Here is a 20,770-nt window from a genome sequence, read left to right as displayed (position 1 = left end):
CTTTGAGGAAAAATGGGAGACCCTATCTGAAAAAAAATAAAGCAAAAAGGCCTGGAGCTTGCCTCAAGTGGTAGATGGTCTGCTTAGCAAGCACAAGGCCCTGAGTTCAAATTCCAGTACTGTGCCCTCCAAAAGAATATATAATTTAATTTGATATACCAATTTGAATTCTGATGTGTTTGTTCAATGCCTTATTGACCAACTAACTGGTAGATGGATTAGCTGCTATCCAGCAGTTCTTATGCTTTCAGAAGGTGCTAGACACTGTGTTCCATGTTAGGGATCTAATAATAAACAGAGATTGAACCAGGCTCTTTCCCTGATTTTTACAAAATGGTGAGCCAGTTACTGGCTAAAGTCACTTGCCAACGAGTTGCCATTGGGTAAGCAAAGAATTTCTTAATCATAAAACCTTTCTTAAGTACACATGGCTTTCCTGAACTTGCCTTCCCACTCTGCTTTGACTTTAGAGGAACAACTAAGCACTATCTTTACTAAAGCCACAATGTGACCACATAAGCTCATGTTTTTGAACATGAGATTGTTTCTTATAAATGAAGGATTTGTTTCATATTAATGAGTATTAATGTGGCATAGAAATTGATGCCACTATGATTTAGGTTGGTAATTTTGTATTTAATTTAGGGATATTCTTGGAGAAAGCTTGAATATACACCATTCCTCCCACTAGCCTTGATTCGCTCCCCTTGTTGTCTGCTGCCTGGGACCAGTAATGCTAAAACAGCAACGTCAGGAACTGGTCTAAGTAGCACTGCTGTCCTGGTCATTTATCTCAGATTACCTGTGCTTTAGACGACATGTATGCTTCATTAGAATATATATTTCATTATTTTCTATCTGCACTAAACAATTGTTCCCCTGTTTAGATAGTAAGATGTAAATAGAGAAATGATTTAAAGAAACTTTTCAGAGTTAGAATTGTAAAGTCAGTAATCTTTATGGGAGAATCATTTTCCTGTGAGTAAAAATCTGCTTAGTTGAAGAAAGATACCTTATCCAAAATTCTGACAGCATTTGCATGAGGAGTGTTTAATGAAAGGGAACGGGGACCTAAATTTAAATGATAAATTCTTCAAACAACTACAGCTTGCTTCTTAAAACAAGGGTTTCATTTCCATACAATTTTAAGAGAGCTAACCGATTTGTCAATCGTAGTAAAAATTTTAAAAGGAACTAGTTTGGACCTTAAAGAAAATATAATGGTTTTAGAAGATTTAGTGCAAAAATACTTTTCAAAAAATAAATAAATAAATAAAAACAGCTGTGTTTAAAAAGCTTAGCATTGTATGAAAATCATAAAAATTATTTTCTCAGGTAGCTTTCCTCAAAAGTTTTAAAAAGGGATATGTATTTTTATATTCTGAAATGATTTTTGAAAATGCTCTTTGTTTGATTAGCTAAAATTAGCATCAAGGAAAGAAGGGTATTGTGGAACGGTAACACTTATCCTCACAATAGTTCTTTCAAACTACAGATAACTAGTTAGAGTAGAGCAATTTCTCAAGACAATCTTGTCTCGTGAATGTTCATTCTTCCATGATAAAGTTTAATGACAAATTGGAAAATTTATTGGATTCGACCATGACCATTTTAGACACAACAAAATAGGGCATTTTAATATAATTTATTCTTTTTTCCTTTTTCTCACTATTCACCCCATTTATTCATTTCATATTCTATTTTATTGTTCCTAAAAATCACTGACTTCACTTCTGCTAAAGCAAAAAGAGTCCACCCTACACCCATATTGTTCTAACTGTATTTCAATGTGTACTAGGCAAGCCATCACATTTATGTATTATTAGGGAGATAATTTTGTTTAGAAAGGTTATATGACATATAGCTAAAATGACTTCTATCAATATGACTAATAGAGACTAATATAAAATTTAATAAATATGTCAACCATAACATCAGAAGAATCTTAAATATGTATGAGAAGGTGTGTAGAAATAACAGTATCTTCTCAGAATTCAAACTCTGGCGCAGTTTAATAATAGACATCAGAATGTTAACACTGAGAAAGTACTGTCATGAATACATTATTAGCAAGAATGTGGGATAAGAGATCTGTGATGTGTATAATACATTTATCCCAATGGCTTTGTTAAGTGAAGTGAAATTACATAGCGTGTACCTGGACCCATGTAAGGAAAACGGCATCAAAGCCTGAAAAATGCAAAGGAGGCCTATCAACATAATTGGAGAAATAAAAGCAAGAGTTATATAGAAAAGGCATTTGTGAATGAGTAAAATGTAGCAGTATTATGGGATTTAAGGATGTGATAATAAAAATCAATTGTTTCTCATAGGGTTGATGTCAAAGGATATGTGACTGTTAACACAGAGGAAGCTTGATGAAATTGAACCCTTGGGAAAGATTTGCTGTTTATTCTTAGATTGCTTGAAGGTGAAAATATCAGATGGTTTCTACAGCAAAAGGCCAAATTCACTTTCAAAAATCATGCAATTTGAAAAATTCTTATATTAAGAAGAAAAGAACCATGGCCAATGGACATACAACACACCCAGTATTTCTAGCGACAGCATAACACTAATTTGGTATGTCTTAATAGTTGAATACTTATTTTAATGCCCACTCTCCAGTGGATATTCTCTGTACTAACATCTACTACAGGGCAACCACCAAACCCCTTCTGTTTTGTACACAGAAGTGACTAAGTAACCCCCTTGGTCCCAGAAAATTGTAACATTTAGGATAATTCTCAAGTTCAAAAAGAAAGAAAGACCACACAGAGCTCCTTTAAGTGGTGTACCAGGTTCCACTGCTGCCTTGGGCATTGTCCCTGTAACCTGCAGATCATAAAGCAAAAACTTGCACCATCCCATAATCAGAGGGGCACTTCCGCATACATGGCTGCAGCTGGAAAGTACAAAACTCCTGCCATCCTTACAGTGTCCAGATGTGTCCTCTGGTGTTTGGCACGGTCACTGGAGTTACTGAATGCCTTCTGACAGCCCGGATGCTGGCACAGATATGGCTTTTCGCCTGTGTGGCTCCGCAAATGAATCTTGAGATTCTCAAGCCTTGAAAAGGCTTTCTTGCAACCTTCAAACTGCAAAAAAGAAAACAATTTGTGATCGTTGAAAAATAACTTAAATGCTTGAATCTGGGGGACAGGAGGGGATAAAAGTTTGTACTTAGCCTAAAACAAAATAAAAATAAAATGAAATGAGAATAACAGCAAATATTATTTCTAAAAATATCCATATGTCCATGTGAACAGCATTTTTTCTGCTGAATATACATGCCACTTTCCATACCAGAATTGGGTTCTAAACTGATTTCTGTGATTATTTATGTCAGAGAAAATTTGCTGGGAGCCATCTGGCTTAGTTAATAAAAATACAGTAATGTGTGTCATAAGATGTATTAAAAAATTAGCATACTTTTCCATTTCCAAATTGGTCTAGTTTGAAGAAACCGGGAAGGAAGAAACTTTTGACAACTAATAAACTAACAAGAGAAATCAGGGTGATGGATGAAAAAAAAAAAAAAAAAAGAATTACAGCTCCAAAAGTCCAGGATAAAAAAGGCATGTGTTCATAGATCAATAGATCAGAAACTTCCCTAACTATACTCGTAGGGCTTTTCAGCTCGTCAAAGAGTGACCATGTTAACATGTAATATGATGCCAAGCTTAATGAGATAAACTTTTTAACATGCTTTAAAAAGGAACTAGAAAATAGACAATTCATTTATTGTTAAATCATTTTCCAAATAAAGCAAAACTTTAGTTTTTACTTTACATTTATTTTATTTTAGAAATTTTGGTACCTAATTCATGGAAAGGAGAATTAAAAATGAAAGGTTGAAGAACTGAACAAATGCATCACTGGTTTGTCAAAAATATTTGTTGATAGTATCATTTACCTAATGTCTTCTATGGGCAAAATATCAGCTACTATTGTAGGGTCCAAATGATTCTAATCCTTAAAGTGACAATTGAATAAGGAAAATGTGTTAGGGAAAGTCTACAAAGGAAGCATAAAGGTGAGATGGGGATTTACCTTGAGCTCTCCCTTTGTGCTAAGCCCTAGAATATTTATGTTATTTTGACAGTTTTGGTCCCATTTGAGATCCCAGTGGAAGGAAAAGTTAGGCATGTGGAAAAGCCTATCAGAACAAAGCAAAATATGTTTAAAGCACTCAAGAAACCTCCATTCTTGGGCTGGGGATGTAGCTCAGTGGTACAGCACTTGCCTAACATGTTCAAAGCCCTGGGTTCAATCCCTAGCTCCAAAACTAAACAACAAACAAAACAAAGAAACCTCAATTCTTAAACAGGAATATAGGGGGAAGGAGCAGGATCAGAAGGAATACAAGTGAAGAAGGTAAGATCAAGATGGTTTCCATTCAAACCCAACAGGGATTACTTAGACTTGCTGCAAAGATTGTTATAAAACTCCTTGGTTCCCTTACTTATTACAATAGATGGGGGTAAAACATGTTTATAAAGGGTTGATTCAGAGCTGGCCAGGTTTTAGTGGTTGGAATTTTCATTTTTAACTAAAGGATGAACTAAATAGAGAGAATAATCAAACATGTCACAACTCCATCTATTTAAGTTGCTCAGATTTTGCATGCTGGGAGTATTTTAAGAAATTTATGAAAGTTACTTATTTTTGATTGAGAGTTATACATGTTTCACAGACATATGTTGGTTTATTTCAATTTTGATATTTTGCTTAAAATAATTTTGGTGTTTTCCTGATTTCTATTTCACGTGAAAATAAATTTAGACTGAATGAAAGATGAATGCTGACGAAGCTAACGACTTTTTCAGCAGCGAAGGGCATATGATGGCATGTTGTTAGAGGGAGAGAGAATTTGAGGAGTTTATTTCCACAGGTTTTCAAGCGGGTGTCAAGTTTAAGGATAAAGGGGCTCAAAATTAACTATAAATTCATCGCTGAGAGGCCTCTGCTATCCAAAGTGCTGTTTTTCAGGTTCTCTCTGAATGAAGACTCAGAGCAAACTCTTGGAACTCAGTTTATTTTACTTGGAATCACCTGGTGGACCACACTTAGGTCTGAACTGAGCTTGTGGTTTTGGACATGCCAAGCCTTTAGCCCAACTCCTAGCAAGGCTCTTTTGTAGGGTGAATTTCACTCTGGGGCCAGCTCCAGGGGCACATACCCAGAGCTGGGTAGGCCCCAGTATTCACTCCCTTCCACAGTCACCTCAAATCTTGGACAGAGAGAAAGCTACATTGTTTTGGCACTCAAGGTACCAGATAAAACTAGACCCCAGTTCTCCCAGATAGGTGCTAGACTAATTCAGACTGTCCATATGACCAAACATAAACTGCAGATAGGCTAGCACTGTTAAGTCTTTCCCATGAAATGTCCATTTAAATGTCTAGTTAGAACGGAACTCATTGTTATTATTACTATTAACAGAAGCACTATTAAAAAGCTAAAGGGCTTGCTGCATTGCAAGCATATTAGAGAAAAATAAGTATTATCTCAGACATCCTGACCATTTTTAAATAATAAGGATGGAGGACAATATGAGCAGCCAGACTGAAAAAGGTAACACAAAGACTATCTGTAAAACAATGAAAATCCAGCTGATATCAGATGTTCCATTTTAACAAGAAAGACCAGGGTTGGGAGTGTAACTCAGTGGTAGAGCGCTTGACTAACATGTGCAAGGTAATGAGTTTGATCCCCAGTATAGGGGAAAATTTTAAAAAGGAAGAAAAGAAGAAAGAAAAGAGAGACACAGAATAACAACACAGAATTATCAGAGGAAAAGATTAAAGGTGAAGGGTTTGATCTCACTAACTTATATGAATAAAGGCAGGAAAGAGGCAATTTCATATATGTAGGGGGTCTTGATATATACCTCCCACTCACTCTTGCTGAAGAAATTCATTTGAAGAAACCATCAACCCAAGACCAGTAAGGCACTAAAGGATTGACAAATGGCTTTGTGGGGGGCCTAGTCCCCTCCGCTCCTGAACACACCATAGACACCTGAGTGAACTTGTCACATGGAGGGAGTCTGCAAGAGGAAGGTGTTGTTTGCTTCTCTAATGATGTCTGGATAAAACTTGAAAGCAAATAATTTTATGATGAATCATTATCATTCATTATGGAATAACCCTGTAATTCAGCACAAGAATTTCCTCTCCCTGAGGCAGTTTTACCCTGAGACTTTAAGTTCAGTTAAATGCAAATGCTTTATAAATAAACTAACACTTAGGCAGGCTTACAAAAAAATTGCTATAAATATATCCAAACTAGATTCTCTGGGTGTCTAGGCAAATGGGAGCCTTTTATTCTTCTTAGATTTTTCCAAATTTTTATTGAGTGTGTCTCACCTTGTAAAAGAACAGCTAAGCTTAGGGAAGCAAGAACCATTAGAAGTGCTTCCTTGGGTTTGCTCATATCCTTTTCAGTGAGGTTCCTATAATGCAAGGCACTTTCTGTGATCTAACGTCTCTACTGTGAACTGACTGCTTGATTATGGCCACCAATCATTCCTATACGACTGAGCAATAGCTTCCTCTCAGGTCCTCTTCTGAGCCTTGGCTATGGACCCATCAACCCAAGGCCCAGTGACCCACAATTGGATTACCAGGCTTCAGGCTGTCCAAGATATAAACACAGACCCTATGCAATCAAATCAGACAGTAAACCCAATCAAACTAAGTGTAAGGAGAAGTTGAAGTGGAAAAAATAGGATTGAAAAAACAGACAAACACAGGGCAATAATGTGGGGGGACAGAGGCAGTGGAAGAGCGATCTGGTGTATAAACATGCTATAAAGCATTTATTCCATGCTACGTTGCTTGGTTATGTATTTTCACCATGTTATTAACTTTATCTGAATAGCACTCCTCTCCCTACTGAAATATTAAGCCCTATAAACATGGCATACTATTAGGTGCTGAGAGGAACAAAATGAATAAAACTCAAAGTTTATTCATATGAAAATGGAAGCCAGGGGCAGTGAGTATGGCATGTTACATACTGATGAACCTTAAGCAATGGTCCTGGAAGACATGGTTCCCAGAACAGCATCAGCATCAGCATCTCCTGGGAACTTGTTAGAAATACAAATTCTCTGACCTACCTATACACAGAATCAGAGCCCGGGGGGTGGTGCCCAGCCACCTGAGTGTGAACAAGCCCTCTAGGAGATTTTGATGTCTACTGTGAACTAGTGAGTTAGGAAATGGCATTCATACTGTGGTCATTGTTTATTTACTTCTGTAAATCTTGTGACAGAACGAAAATATTTCTGCAGAATTCACCCATTTCTAATTCACACCAGAGTCATATGGGCTAGCAGAGTAGCAGCTATCCTAGGACTGAAAAGGAACATCTCCATTCCAGGCTAGGGTAGGGCTATCTTCATTCACACAGCAAATGGGACCAAAATCCCAGAATACTAATCACTCACTAGAGATTCTTTAAACTCCCAGCTTTCAAATCTGCTACCAGGCAGATGTCTGGTTCTAAAATGGGTATGCCCGCAAGTTCTCACAGTAGCCTCCTGACCGATAAAACATCCCAGATTGCTACTGCCCATTACAGTCTTTTGTTGAGAAAAAGCACTGACATGGAGCCACATTTTCCATTTGTACATTTCAGTGGAAGCACAAATACACAGAAGAACAGTGCACAAACCTGTAAGTGATAGAACTTTATATCTTGTGGGTTTTGAAAATACTGCATTGCATGAAGCCTCGCTATGAGAAAAAAACTCTAACTCTGAGGCTGTTTTTAAGTAACAAACTTTAATTAGAAATTTTAAGTTGTCACAAACCTAAAGAACCTTAGCTCATACCACTTTGCTAATTTAAGAAATTATTTCATATTTAAAGGATCACACTGGACTGTAATCACTGTCTCTATATGTTGGCTTGATTACGGATTGTTGACATTCAGTAACATTAAGGCGAACTTTGAAATATTACTTTCCCTTTCTATAAGAGGCTTTTGTGTAAGGTTCTATAAATGAAAGGCTCATTAGATACTATTAAAATAGGATTTATTCCATATGTGTAACCAATAATCAAGTAGACTACCTATTCCCTCCCCTAATCAGCTACTTAAGAGTGTCGAGAAGCCTAAGTTTGTATTCAAAGCAGTAATAACAGCAAACCTTCCTGATCGGGTTTCTATACCATTGCTAATGTCAACAAATTCCAAAACAGAAAGGAGTCTATAATGCTGGACATGCTTTTAAAAATATACATTTGATTTCAATTAGGGCTCAGTGTTTCTGACCCTTGGAGGTATACGCTTTTACAGTTCCAAGGTTGGTTTTTCAGCCAAGACCAATTAATCCCATTAGGGTTGGCAGATACGCAGCAAGAATTGGCTGATGAATTATATGCTAGTTCACATCTCCATATACAGCCCAAAGACAACAGAGATGAAAGGCATCCATGGAAAGGTCAGCAAACCCTACTAATGTTCTACATACAGTCAAGGTGACTTCTGTAAGTTTAAGCGTTCAACTCCACTTGAATCAAATATGTGCCTTTAAATGGTGTAAATGAAAATTACTTAGGTGACTCAGAAAGAGATGGCCAAGGGAACAATCCAGGGCCAGTTTATATACCTAAGGAGAGGTAAGAAATCTGATGCGCATGCTCAGCTGTCATTTAATTCTGGAAGGAAACTTCCAGAACCATGCTTTTCAGCTTTACAGCTATATGAATCAGCTGGAGTTCTTCTGGAAATTCAGATTGTGGTTCAGTAGGTCTATGGTGGGGCCCAAGAGCCTGCATTTCTAATAATCTCCCTGGTAATGCTAGTGAAAGCTCAATGTTTGAAGATTATACTTGTCCCTAGGACAAGGTCATAGGGATCACTAGTGATCCATATGTTGAAAATGTACAGTCCGAAGGGGAGAACACGTACAAGAGGAATAGGGAAAGGGAAGGAAACCTAAAACTTGAATGTGGTTGATGTGCCTACTGTAAAGGAGTGAATAAAGTAATCTTAAACTGACAGAGGCCACTACGGGAAGGTGACCGGGAAGTAGTGAAGAGGTCTGGTAGAGATGGACCAATTCAGGTTGTAATACATATGTGCATGGAAGCAATGCTAGGAATCTCTGTATAGCTATCCCTATCTCAAACTAGCAAACCGCTATGTCTTTTTTTATTATCGCTTATGTCTTCTCTTCAACAAAATTGGAGAAGAGGGCAGAACAGGTTCTGCCTGTAAGTGAGAGGGGTTGGGGGGGGGTGGGCTGGGGGGGAAGGATTGGAGGGAGGGGTGGGGGAGATGGCCCAAACAATGTATGCACATATGAATAAATGAATAAGCAATAAAAAAAGAAAATGATAGTTTGGCAGAATTTCAAAATTAAGAAATAAAATAACAAGTAGAAAAAGAATGAAAGAGTGAAGAAAGGACTTGCCTTTGATGAACCAAACTGGCAGCTTCCTCCTTAGAGTAACAGAAGAGTATAATCTCATTTTAAAATTTAGCTGGGAAAATAACAGGAAAAGAGGCAGAAGAAAAGTCATTTTAAAAATGCACAAAGTATCAAAACAAAAAGTGCAGAAACACATCAGGATGTGTCAGATGTGACTTTGGTTCTCCTTCAGATGACTTCCCATTCGGACACTTTGGCTCCTGTTCCAGTGCATTCTTATTAGGGCTGAAAGTGCCAGCAAATCTTAATAGTTACCACATCAGTTTGTAGACAGTGTTACATAAATGGGAAAAAAAGAAAAGAATTCAAAAAAAAATTCTTTTTAACGAAGTATCTAGTTCATGAATACATCACAAGTTCCTTAGCTCCTTGTTTCATTCAGACTAAGGACCCAGCACCTTCTTACTTTGTGATTTTTACTTGTGTTTGCAGTGCAGCTGAACCACCCTCTTCCCTGTTGGTAGAACAATATACCCAGGGGCTTCCACGCTGCCTTTCAGTTGCTAAAAGGTAATAACTAATTTTATAACATTTCGAAGGTCCTATCCAGCACAATAGTGGCCTCATTGGAAAATTATCTGAAGTTAGAATTTATTCTTGGTTAATTCGAGTTTTTTAACTTTGGGGAAACTGACGCAACACAGACTGAGTTTCCAAATGTTCCAGGTATCTAATAGATTTGCACTTGCATTTAACAACCTTTAAAGTCTGACTGCCCTTGGGTTTGGCTTGCTATGGTTGTAGGGGAAAAGAGGCTATGACACTTTGGCCTCAATAAGTCAACCAATTTAATACATGCCATTCATCTGGCATTCTGACAAGTGGCCTACAGTTTTCATTTACCCAAAGTTGCTAGAATTATTATAAATTCTATAAAATTAATATAAAACCCTTTCAGCAATATTTCCCTAAACTGTAATAAGTTATTGTTGTTTTCCTTGTTATTCTATGTACAAAATGAATCTGTTAACTGGCTCATAAATACAAGTACCTGGCTTGTGGTGCTTCTTGTTTTGGATTAGTATGAAATCTGCATCAAAGGTTACCCAACTGGGCAGTGTGCATGTGATTTTTATTGGTTTAAGACAAGTCATTACTTTTTAAATTTGGGGTCGTGGGTAACAGTTGAACCCTAAGAGGGTATTCTATGTGAGGTGGCAAAATAAATGAGGATTCAACTTAAAAATGACAATGGAAAAACTATTTCTGGGAAGCCTCATGACAATATGGAGAGAAGTATGTTGCTTGTGTGCCAACAACTGAACCATATTAAATTTTTATGGAAATTATCAAGTGTCTGGTTTATAACAACTGAAACAATCTGGGGACAAATGGGACCTCATCATGGGCAGTACATTCACAACTGGAAAAAGAATCCTCCACAGTGCAACACTGATATTTTAGACTTATTATGTGGCCCTCTCCAGCTATTCCCAAATAGAGGTATCATATATTATTCATTGGGCAGTGATACAATGACAGAAAATTACAATTTCAAGGTAATTATTATTTCTGTGAGAGGGTAAACAATGAAAAACTGGTTGTCTAAACATGACAATGACAATAAGTTTTTGTTGTTGTTTATACACAATCTGTGAATATATAGCACCAGAGCATTCAAACTTCAGAGGTTGACAGACCACAATAAATGCACTTTGGTTACATGCCAGTACAACAAATATATTTTATGGCCATGTAGTTAGTTACACATAAACATACTTAAACACAGTTTTTTTTTCTTTTATTCATATATGCATACAATGCTTGGGTCATTTCTCTCCTCTTCCCCCCGCCCCCTCCCTTACTCCCCTGCCCTGTCCCTCTTCCCCCTTACACCCTCGCTACCAGGCAGAAACTATTTTGCCCTTATCTCTAATTTTGTTGAAGAGAGAGTATAAGCAATAATAGGAAGGACCAAGGGTTTTTGCTAGTTGAGATAAGGATAGCTATACAGGGAGTTGGCTTGCATTGCTTTCCTGTGCATGGCTAAACACAGTTTAATTATTTAATTTTCTATGTAACTGTATTTTTGTCTACCACAGACCCAGGTATAATTCCAACCCCTGATGTATGCATGCTCTAGTGTGTGTGTGTGTGTGTGTGTGTGTGTGTGTGTGTGTGTATGTTTTCACAGATTGCATGAAATCAATGCTAATAAACAAAAACAATAAAACCCCTAATTGTTGTGTTTACACAAGCAGTTTTTCATAACTTACACTCTCTCAGGGGCATTATTTGCTTGAAATTATAGTCTCCTGGCATTCTGTTGAAGTAACATGAATAATACACGATACCTCCATTTTACCTATTCCTGTGCAGGTTGTATAAAAGCACAACACTTCTCTGAAGTATGTACAGGACATGCAGGTGTAACCAATGTCCACATGTGTTGCTACTTCTCTACATTAAAGAAAATAATTCTTTCAAACTTTAAAGCACAATTCAATGTCCCAAATGACAATGTCCCTGCTTCACATATGGCCCCTGTCCACATTAGGTTTCCTGCACCTTTCACACCATACTAGATTCAATAGATAACACAGAAGAATTATCAGCCTCAGTCCTACCTTTCCTGCCTTGCTGGTACATTCCAGGGGACTGAAATACACCCAGACTGCTCCTATGCCCCCATATGATTTTCTACATGAGATGAACATTGGGAAGGAGAATAAACAGAGATGTTAGGGAAATTGTCCCTTGGATTTTTGGCAATAATTTTCATATTTTTTTAAAATATCAAAATCATTCTCTAAAACTCTAGTTTCTCTGAAAGATCTGGCTCAGAAATATGTTTTCAACTTTAGGAAGACTGAAAGTGTTGGATGAAGTGAGAGAGTACTAAGTAAGCAAAAGGAAAGGAAAAGTGTGAAAAAACTAGAATGAGATAGAGACTATAGGTCAGGGAGGGAAGAGAAAGAACCAAGCTGAGAGGAAACCTAAGGCTTAGCATTTTGTGATCAGGCCCTTTACCTCCCCTTCAGCCTCTCCCACCTGGCTCCAGTCCAACACAGCTTGCTCTCTTTTGCCTCCTGACCTCATGTACCACTCCCTCTACTTGTGACATCCTACTGACACTTTAGCTAGAGGCCACCTCCTCTGGGAAGCCTTCCTTTAAGTTTTCACCAGAGCACAGTGGATCAGTCTCCATACATACCACTGTACTCTGCCTAGTCCTCTCCAGCACTTGGAGGCACACTAATTGGATTGTATGTTTCCCTCACTGGGCTGTGAGCTTTACGAGGACAAGGAACCAAGTCTTATTAATCTTTTTATTGCCAACACTAGGTACAGTGCTTGGCATATACTCAAGCGATCGTACATTATTTGCTAAATAAATCTAAATGAAATGGACAGAATGAACTCTTTGTAAGAAAGCATATTGATTTCCTAGAAGTCCTTGCGCAGTAAGCTCATTAAGGCCTTTTAATTAGGTAGGGCCAGTTACTGCTCATGATGACATCAAATGGTCAACATTGCAAAAGCTATAAAAATGCATTTATGGAGTTTAGATATTGGATTTTAATGTCCTGTAGAACTACTGCAAAATGTATATTTAATTATTTTAATATCTAATCATGTGAGGGAAAATACCAATAACAACATATGGTTGTATTTGTGTGTGGGTATGTGATGGATGAATTTCTTTATTGATGTTCTGAGAAATTTGTAACAATACTGGTAAAGTGAGTGAGCTGTTTTCCTACCACACCCTTTTCCAAATTTGAGCTAAACATATACTAACCCAATGGGAACATGTTATTAGCAATAATTTGAGGCATATAAATGTGTGCCTTCCTCATACATAAAGGAAAAGAAACTGTTTTAAATTGCCCTTTAAAAGCTGAGCTAATACGCTTTCAAATGTGCCAGGGAACAGCCTCTCATCAGTTTCTCATGGAAAGAAGAAAGATCTTTGGGACCTTGCCCTAAATTGCCCTGAGTCAAGTATTCCCCAAGAATATAGGTCAAGCAATTTTCCATGATGCCAGGGCTCTGTCAACCATCCTATAGCTAACCTCTCTGAATGGTAGGCAGAGGTTCCCATCCCAGGTCCCAGGTTATAACTACACTTAGTTACAGAGTTTGTATTCAGAGTACAGGGGCTGTAGCTAGGCCTTGGTGCCAACTTTCCCATTGGCAATGGAGCTGGCTGCCCAGCAATTAATTGTCTTTGACTACAAAGATGAAACATGCCACTGCTTGCCTTCAGTTTTATTAAGAATTGGCGTGCTTGTTCGAACAGAGCTAAGCAATATATTTATTTACTATGGTGTTTCCCAAAATGATTGCTGAATTCTGTCATCTCTTGACTGAGAAACTGTTTGCGGGTTGAAACAGAATGTATGCTAACATACATTCAGCAACACAAACCTCCAAGACAAACTGTTTAAGTCAATATGCTTATCATATAGGCACATAGGTGCAAATATGTGCATATGCACTTACGGGTACAGTCACGGGCACACGCTTTAACACTTGCACACATATCCCACACAGATTCTGTAATAGATGTGTGTGTTTAAGATCTGTGTGCAGGGGTGTAGAAGCAAGCAGGAATTTGCCAAGAGAGAAAAGGAAATTCACACACGAAGAGAATAATTTACCATAAATTGGCCCACACTGAGTGTATTCCAAAAAGCGAGTGCAAGATGCCAAATTTTTAATGGCTCTCGCTATTCCAGATCTGGCCCTGACAAGCTTTGGAAGAGATGCAAGTGGGCAGGAAAGATGGGATTAAAAAATTATATCTTAAGCCTTTTCACTTTCAAATGCAGATTTTCTACCACTGTGATGGGGGAATGAGTGGCAGGGATGTTTTCCTGACACTGCTTTTCTCAACAAGAAGTCATCCATTTCCATTATGCATTGCTTAAATGATGAAATTCATACTTCTTGGTAAAAGTCATCTGCAACTCATTGTTTTGAAGAAGGAAATATGAATGTAAAGGCATTCAGAACCTTACCTTACCCTTGGTGGCATTACAGAGGGCTGATCTCAGACTGATGACTCTCTGCAGAGCCACAGTCCTGGGTTAAAGATCTGTAGCAACCCACACCAGTTCATCCAAACCACTCACTCATTTCCAAAATGCATCCTTTCCAGTTCATTTTTCGTTCAAGGCTGAGCTTTTTCCGCATGACTGTCCCATCCCAGCCCAACAGGTACAGAGCAGGTGCTCAGAAAACCTTCATTCCTTTCACTTGCTCTTCTCCTTTCAAAATACTTTGTCCCGTATCTGATGCTTTTCCTTCTTGGTTTTGAAGGAAAATTCTTTTCAAACCTTGCCACTTCCTCCTCCATGCCTTGGTTCACTCATGGGCAAGAAGTCATTAAATTCATTAGCTCCTTTCTTTCAATGGTGGCCTTTTATGTTTTCAAACCTAAAGAATATTCAATCACTGTTGTGCATTCACTGAACCTTGGTCCGTAGGATTCTTATGAAATTACCTTGGGTAAGAATTATAGCCTCAATTCCCTTGTCTACTCCACTTCAACACAGCTCCATTCCTTCCCTCTGGAAATGACTGATACCATTTATCAGAAGACAGATAAATTTAAGTAAAATTCTATTTAAAGTTGTAAGGTTTGGGCTGGATGTGGCTATTTTATTACTTCAGCTATTTGAGATTTGATGAGACTATCAGTCTAATTATTTATAATATTGACTTCTGCCTTGAGTTTATACTACTTTTGTTTCTCATTCTCCAAAAGGTAAAAGAATGAACAAAATGAGTTGTTCCCAATTTATGCTTCTTCCTGTATTTTATTTCTTTGTCATCTTATGGAGTCAATCATCCTGACAGGAAAATACTTAGCACATAGTAAATTCTCAAATGATCTTCACCATCATCTTCCATTATGGACTCAAATTATCTAGTACTTGTTATCCCCATTTTACATATGAAAGCAACTGAGGCAGAGCCTCAACCAGAATCATGATCTTTGGCTCAACAATTTAATCAAGTATTTTCTTCATCCAATTCTAAGGGAATGCAACTTCTTAAGACATCAAAGAGAGAGGGGAAAAATTGGAAGGAATCCAATTGAACTTTCCCTTTTTATCCTTTGCAAAGTGAAAAATATTAGTAATTTAAATTCACAAGGACCAACCATTCTAAATTATACCAACCATTCTCACCAAAGTCTGAACACAGAGTTAAACCATCAGCTATGACTAGAAAGTACTGTGAGCCGTATGTTCTTGGCATAATCTTCCTTTTAACTAACTATAGTTCTCAAACTTGAAAAAAAAATGTGGTATGCATCTGTGAGCTACACAGAAACATAGGCTGCTGAGAAACAAATGCAAAGTGAGACCTGGCATGAAAGAGTGGGGAGAGCGGGTGGAGGTGGCATGATGTATACACATCTAAGTAAATGAAAATATGATAAAAGGAGAAAAGGAAAAAATAAAATAATACATTATAGGAAAAAAAAAAAAAGAGTCAACATGACAATTCTAGAAGGACTTCAAGGTTGTACATTCAGCCAAACAACGAAATGCCTTACAGCACAAAACTGATTTCATCAAACATAGAGGTTCTGTAAAATCACTACCAATTTACCAATAGTGACAAAACTTGGCACAGTACATACTTAGCCAATCCTTTCTTCAAAGTAGCCATACTAACGGAGAAAAGAAAGATAATTTAGAAGTTCCCAGTCTAATACATAGTTAGTATTCAACAATTTTTAATTGTGAATTGATTAAATATTTATTGCAGCACTTCCAATTCCGTTTGAGGCAAAACTCCTTGAGATACATAAAAAACAGTTCCTTTTCCTATTTCCTATTGTTGAATATAAGAATACAATCTGTATCACATCAGAAGACACATGGCCATCCATTGCTGAATTTGGTCCACACCTCTCTCTCCTCTGAGCTCTAAACCCTCCTGTCTGTTCAATCTCTCCTTGCTGAGGACTCAAAACTTAACAACGATCTTACCCCCATTCTCATTTTCTGTTCTCTACTCACCAGATGTGCAACCCCAGAGCCTCGAGGTCATCCTCGACATGTCCCTCTCCTACGTACCCACCTTTAATATCAAGAATCTCTCAGACATGAACACTTCTCTCCACCTTCATCTGGTTGTCCCCAAACTTGGCCACCATCACCCTACCTGGTCTACTTCAGTGTTCTCCTAATGGGTTTCCCTGATCCACTCTTGCCCATATCCATAATCTAACACCTACACTGTCACTGCCTAAATAATTTGGAAAACTAGAAATGGCATCAAGTCACTCCTCTGTGTCAAATCCCTCAAAGGTTCCTAGGTGGTTTTCAGATAAAGCCCAAATCTTTGCCATGGTTCACATGGTCTTGTCTGCTGTGGCTCCTGGCTATTTCTGAAACCTCAACTTTACCTCTCCCGATTTCTCCCTTATTCCCTCAGCTTTAGCTCCTCAAAGGCATCGTGGCCTTTCTCACTCGAAGGAATTTGAACATTTGGTTTCCTTTACTTGAAGAAATATTCTCCTTCTATTTGCTTATATGCCTTTTAGAGCCTTGCTGAAATAACCCCTTTTCAGGAAAGCATTTTGTGTTCTGAAGATTAGGTTCAGACTCCCATATATATGCCCTTTGACATTCTTATGGAACTAAGAGCTCTGTTAGGACAGGGACCAGGCCCATCTTTTCATGATTAATTCAGTGGTGAGCAAAGTATGCTCCCAACACAGACTTGTTGTGTAATGGATAAATGACTTATTAAAAATTAAAGTACAAGCTATTCCTTCCCTTCCTCCCCCCTCCCCACTCTCCCTCTGTCTAAAACTATGCTTCTAGGGCTTAAGGTCCACTCAGAATAACTGTATGCTCATTCAAATACTGCTTTTCTGTCAAACAGTAGGGAACAATAAAAGAGTACAACTTAAAGAACAGAGCCTCAGGTCTAGATACAAAAAATGTTTGTGAAGCCATCTATAAATTTCTAAGTGCTACATGAAATAGAGATTTTTCTAGATTCCAAAGGCACACACAGAAATACCTCAACTCAATTTGACAAAGTTACCCACCAGGGAGAGGAATAAATAGCTTCACTAAATACATATGGTACAATTATATCCAGCAATAACTGACAAAAGGTCTTGCTTTATAGTAATCTAAAAATTCAAAGCCCAATTATTTTAGCTGCTCAGTAAATAATACTGACGTGGTATTATTTTAAAAACGGACGTGGTAGTAAAGCAACTTAGGAACATACTGTATTAGTGAACACAAATGATTGCTTTATGATCCACAGAGCCACTTCTGTTCCTTCTGAAGGAAAGAGAGCTTTTTGCAAATTAAGAAAAAAAAAATAAAGAAAGCCATCCATGAGCTACAGCCAAGAACAAAATGAAAGCAGGGAGTACTCCTTTTGATCTTTCAAGAGTAGTATTTAGTTAAAGAATGTACACTGGACTATAGGAAAACATGACCAGAAACATGAGTGTTTGGGACTCCCAAAATACAGTTTGGCAGCTGGCCTTTTAAAAATATATTTGTAAGGTGGGGGGGGGGGGGAGGAGAGAGAAAGGGAGAAAGGGAGAGAGAGAGAAAGGACCTGCTCCATAGCTCTGACTTTAATGAAAGGGGTCAGTTTCAGACTTCTTTTCAGAATGCAGAAGCACTGCAAGTAATTGGCATAATTAGCAGTTTAGATATGCAAATCAAATTCCAACTTGAAATGACTGAGATGGAAAAGCAATCTCAACAAGAAAGAGAAGGAAAGAAGAAGGAGAGGAAAGCATGAGGTAAAAAAAAACATATCCCAGTCTCACCTTCTTGATGATTTGAGGTTAGCTAAGACATGTAAACATAGGTCCAGAATCTATCTGATCCCTGTCACTCTGACCTGACTTGAAGACAACTATCAGAAAGGACAGGGGTCCATGTGGACAAGAGAATGCAAAGACAAGACAATCAACATAAAGACTAGACACGACAACACGGAAATAAAACAATTAACAAGGCACATGTGGAAATACTGCTCTGTTCAGAGCTTTTGTTTGCATGCTCCCTGGGTTTGTGGTGTTTATTATTTTTCCAATTTGAGCAAACCATGCAAGCTTCTGGTATCTTAAAAAAGCTTCTGGCCAATTAAAATATTTTGCTTAGGGGGAAAAAGTTAGTGTACCTCAGTTAGTTTCCTTCAGAGCCACCTTTGTTTTGGGAAATGGTAGTTGACCCTGCAGCTATTCTGCCTGTCTTTGCCCATTTGAACCAGAAGCCTCCAAAGAACAGAACCACTCCGGGGACCCCTGCCATACTCTGATTTTCTAGACCAGGCCACGGTCACGCAAATTGCACTTTCTCTGCACACCATGTTTTTCCTTCCTAGCTCTTTATCCATCTCTTATTAAATAATCATTTGCCATTATAAAAATCTGCAACTATCAACCACATAAGTGGGAAGAAACCCTTATAGCTAAAAACGATCCCTTTGTATATTACAAACTCCTAAGTACCACATGTGCACATACTTATATATATATATATATATATATATATATATAAATATATACAATGATTTTATATGTATATAAAATCATTATTATATAATGATTTTAAATAAGCCGTTAATGATGGCTGTTTCTTGAGTTCGGAATCAGTTTCTTTTGTTCTTCTGCTTCTAGAGCATAGTATAGTTCCAAGAATCTGCTAGGTGCTAAATGCATAAAAACTGATGGGTAACAATGGGTCCCATTATCCAAATGTCAAAGCTACACTTTGGATCATCATTTAATCAATGATCAAAAGTGAGCTACTGAGAGTTTATTAAGCAACTGTCGACAAAACATAAGACCTAAAGCAATAATATACTAAATGGTATCCTGGGCAGTGGTGGACTTTAATCTACTTGTAAGGCCGACTCTGATCTGGCAGGTGAGGCCTGGAGTTTATATTTCTAAAAACTTCCCAAAGGATGCTGACCCCACCTATACTCAGGCAACACACTGTATAGTAAGTCCTAGAAGCTCTAACTAATAATCTGAACATCACTTTCCTCATGTGAAGACAGTTGGTATTAAAAAAAATCACATTGTGATTATTATCTAAGTGGTTTCTGGTTTAGATATTCACATAGATGTCTTCTTAGAGGAACAGAGCTTTTCGCTGGGACTTGGGAGTCTGTACTACACATATTCTCTGGAGAATTACACCTCTCACTAAAAGGTTTGGCCATGTCTTCCTTAATCCAAAGAAAGATTCCGGTGCTTCAAAGAACTTGATAAGGAAAAAAAATCCATGAACTTGGATTTTCTATAGAACATCCTTTGTATAATTAAAATTCTATGAGAATGTGTGTGTTTCTTTGGAAAAATTAGTACAGATGCGGTACTTAGAAGTTCATAATATACAAAGGGTTACTTTTTCTCTATGAGGATTTCTTCCTTTTTGTATGATCAATATTTCACAGCTCTTTCTTTCCAACAGCTTCCAAGCCATTGTAGATAGCCTGAAAAGGCTGATGGATATTGATATTTTGATCTTTACATTGATTTCCACATCTCTTAATATTCAATGACTCCTTTGTAAAGTGACAGTTTGAGTTGCTTCCTAAAACAATGACACAGCTATATAGATGTTTTCTGCAGACAATATCTGAATGTCCTCTTTGTACACAATCTTGCCTCATACTACAATACAAAGAATGGATCCATGTTTAATGACTTTTATAAGGATTAAAATTAAATAGTTTAAAATATCTTTTTGATAACAATTCTTTTGCTAGCACTTGCTGTTAGCTCTCCTGGAGGAACACATCCAATGGTAAATTGGATTTGCTCATTATATACCCATCCTCTAACTCACACAGACACATAGGCATGCAAAACACACGCGCACGCACACACACATGTACGCACACATACACGTGTACCCATATATTTGCTGAAAATGTTATCATGTTGCTTTATGTCTATAGTATACCAATCAACATATCAAAAATCCAAATTTAGAATCCTAATTCACAATACCACTTTTTTCTTTTCTCCCCCTCACTTGGAGTAAATTAAATTCAGCCTTTGTTGGAAGGAAATGAAAAATGTGTTTCACACATATATTTAACGCTAATCTGTTCTCCCTACCTTAATTATGCTTTGAATTTCTGTGGGTTCTTATATTCCAGGGACTCAATTTACTTTTATAAATATTCATTGATTTTTTTTACCCACACCCATCTCCATTAGCGCTGCTAAACATTACCCTTCGTTTTGCATTTGGACAAACTGAGGCACCAGGGAGGAATCTATGGGTTGTCACTTAACACAACTGTAGAGCTCAAAAGGTGACTTGGAAACCCTCTGATAAAGATGCAACCTTCTTAGAAATA

At 37.6% G+C, this 20,770-nt stretch overlaps 1 protein-coding gene across 8 annotated transcripts in view; it reads right to left on the bottom strand.

The window, feature by feature from the left end:
- Window positions 1-20,770, bottom strand: part of Glis3 (GLIS family zinc finger 3) — a 443,820-nt gene that overhangs the window by 101,448 nt on the left and 321,602 nt on the right. For all 8 annotated transcript variants that reach the window (XR_012440461.1, XM_074051951.1, XM_074051954.1 and 5 more), the window contains one exon: window positions 2,937-3,098. Coding sequence is in view for 7 of the 8 variants with exons in the window: in XM_074051951.1 (XP_073908052.1) it covers window positions 2,937-3,098 (162 nt within the window). In the remaining variant the exon portion in view is untranslated. The remainder of the gene's footprint in view (window positions 1-2,936; window positions 3,099-20,770) is intronic.

Source organism: Castor canadensis, chromosome 13, assembly GCF_047511655.1.
Source record: "Castor canadensis chromosome 13, mCasCan1.hap1v2, whole genome shotgun sequence".
Taxonomy (NCBI): domain Eukaryota; kingdom Metazoa; phylum Chordata; class Mammalia; order Rodentia; family Castoridae; genus Castor; species Castor canadensis.
This window is presented reverse-complemented; position numbering and strand designations above follow the sequence as displayed.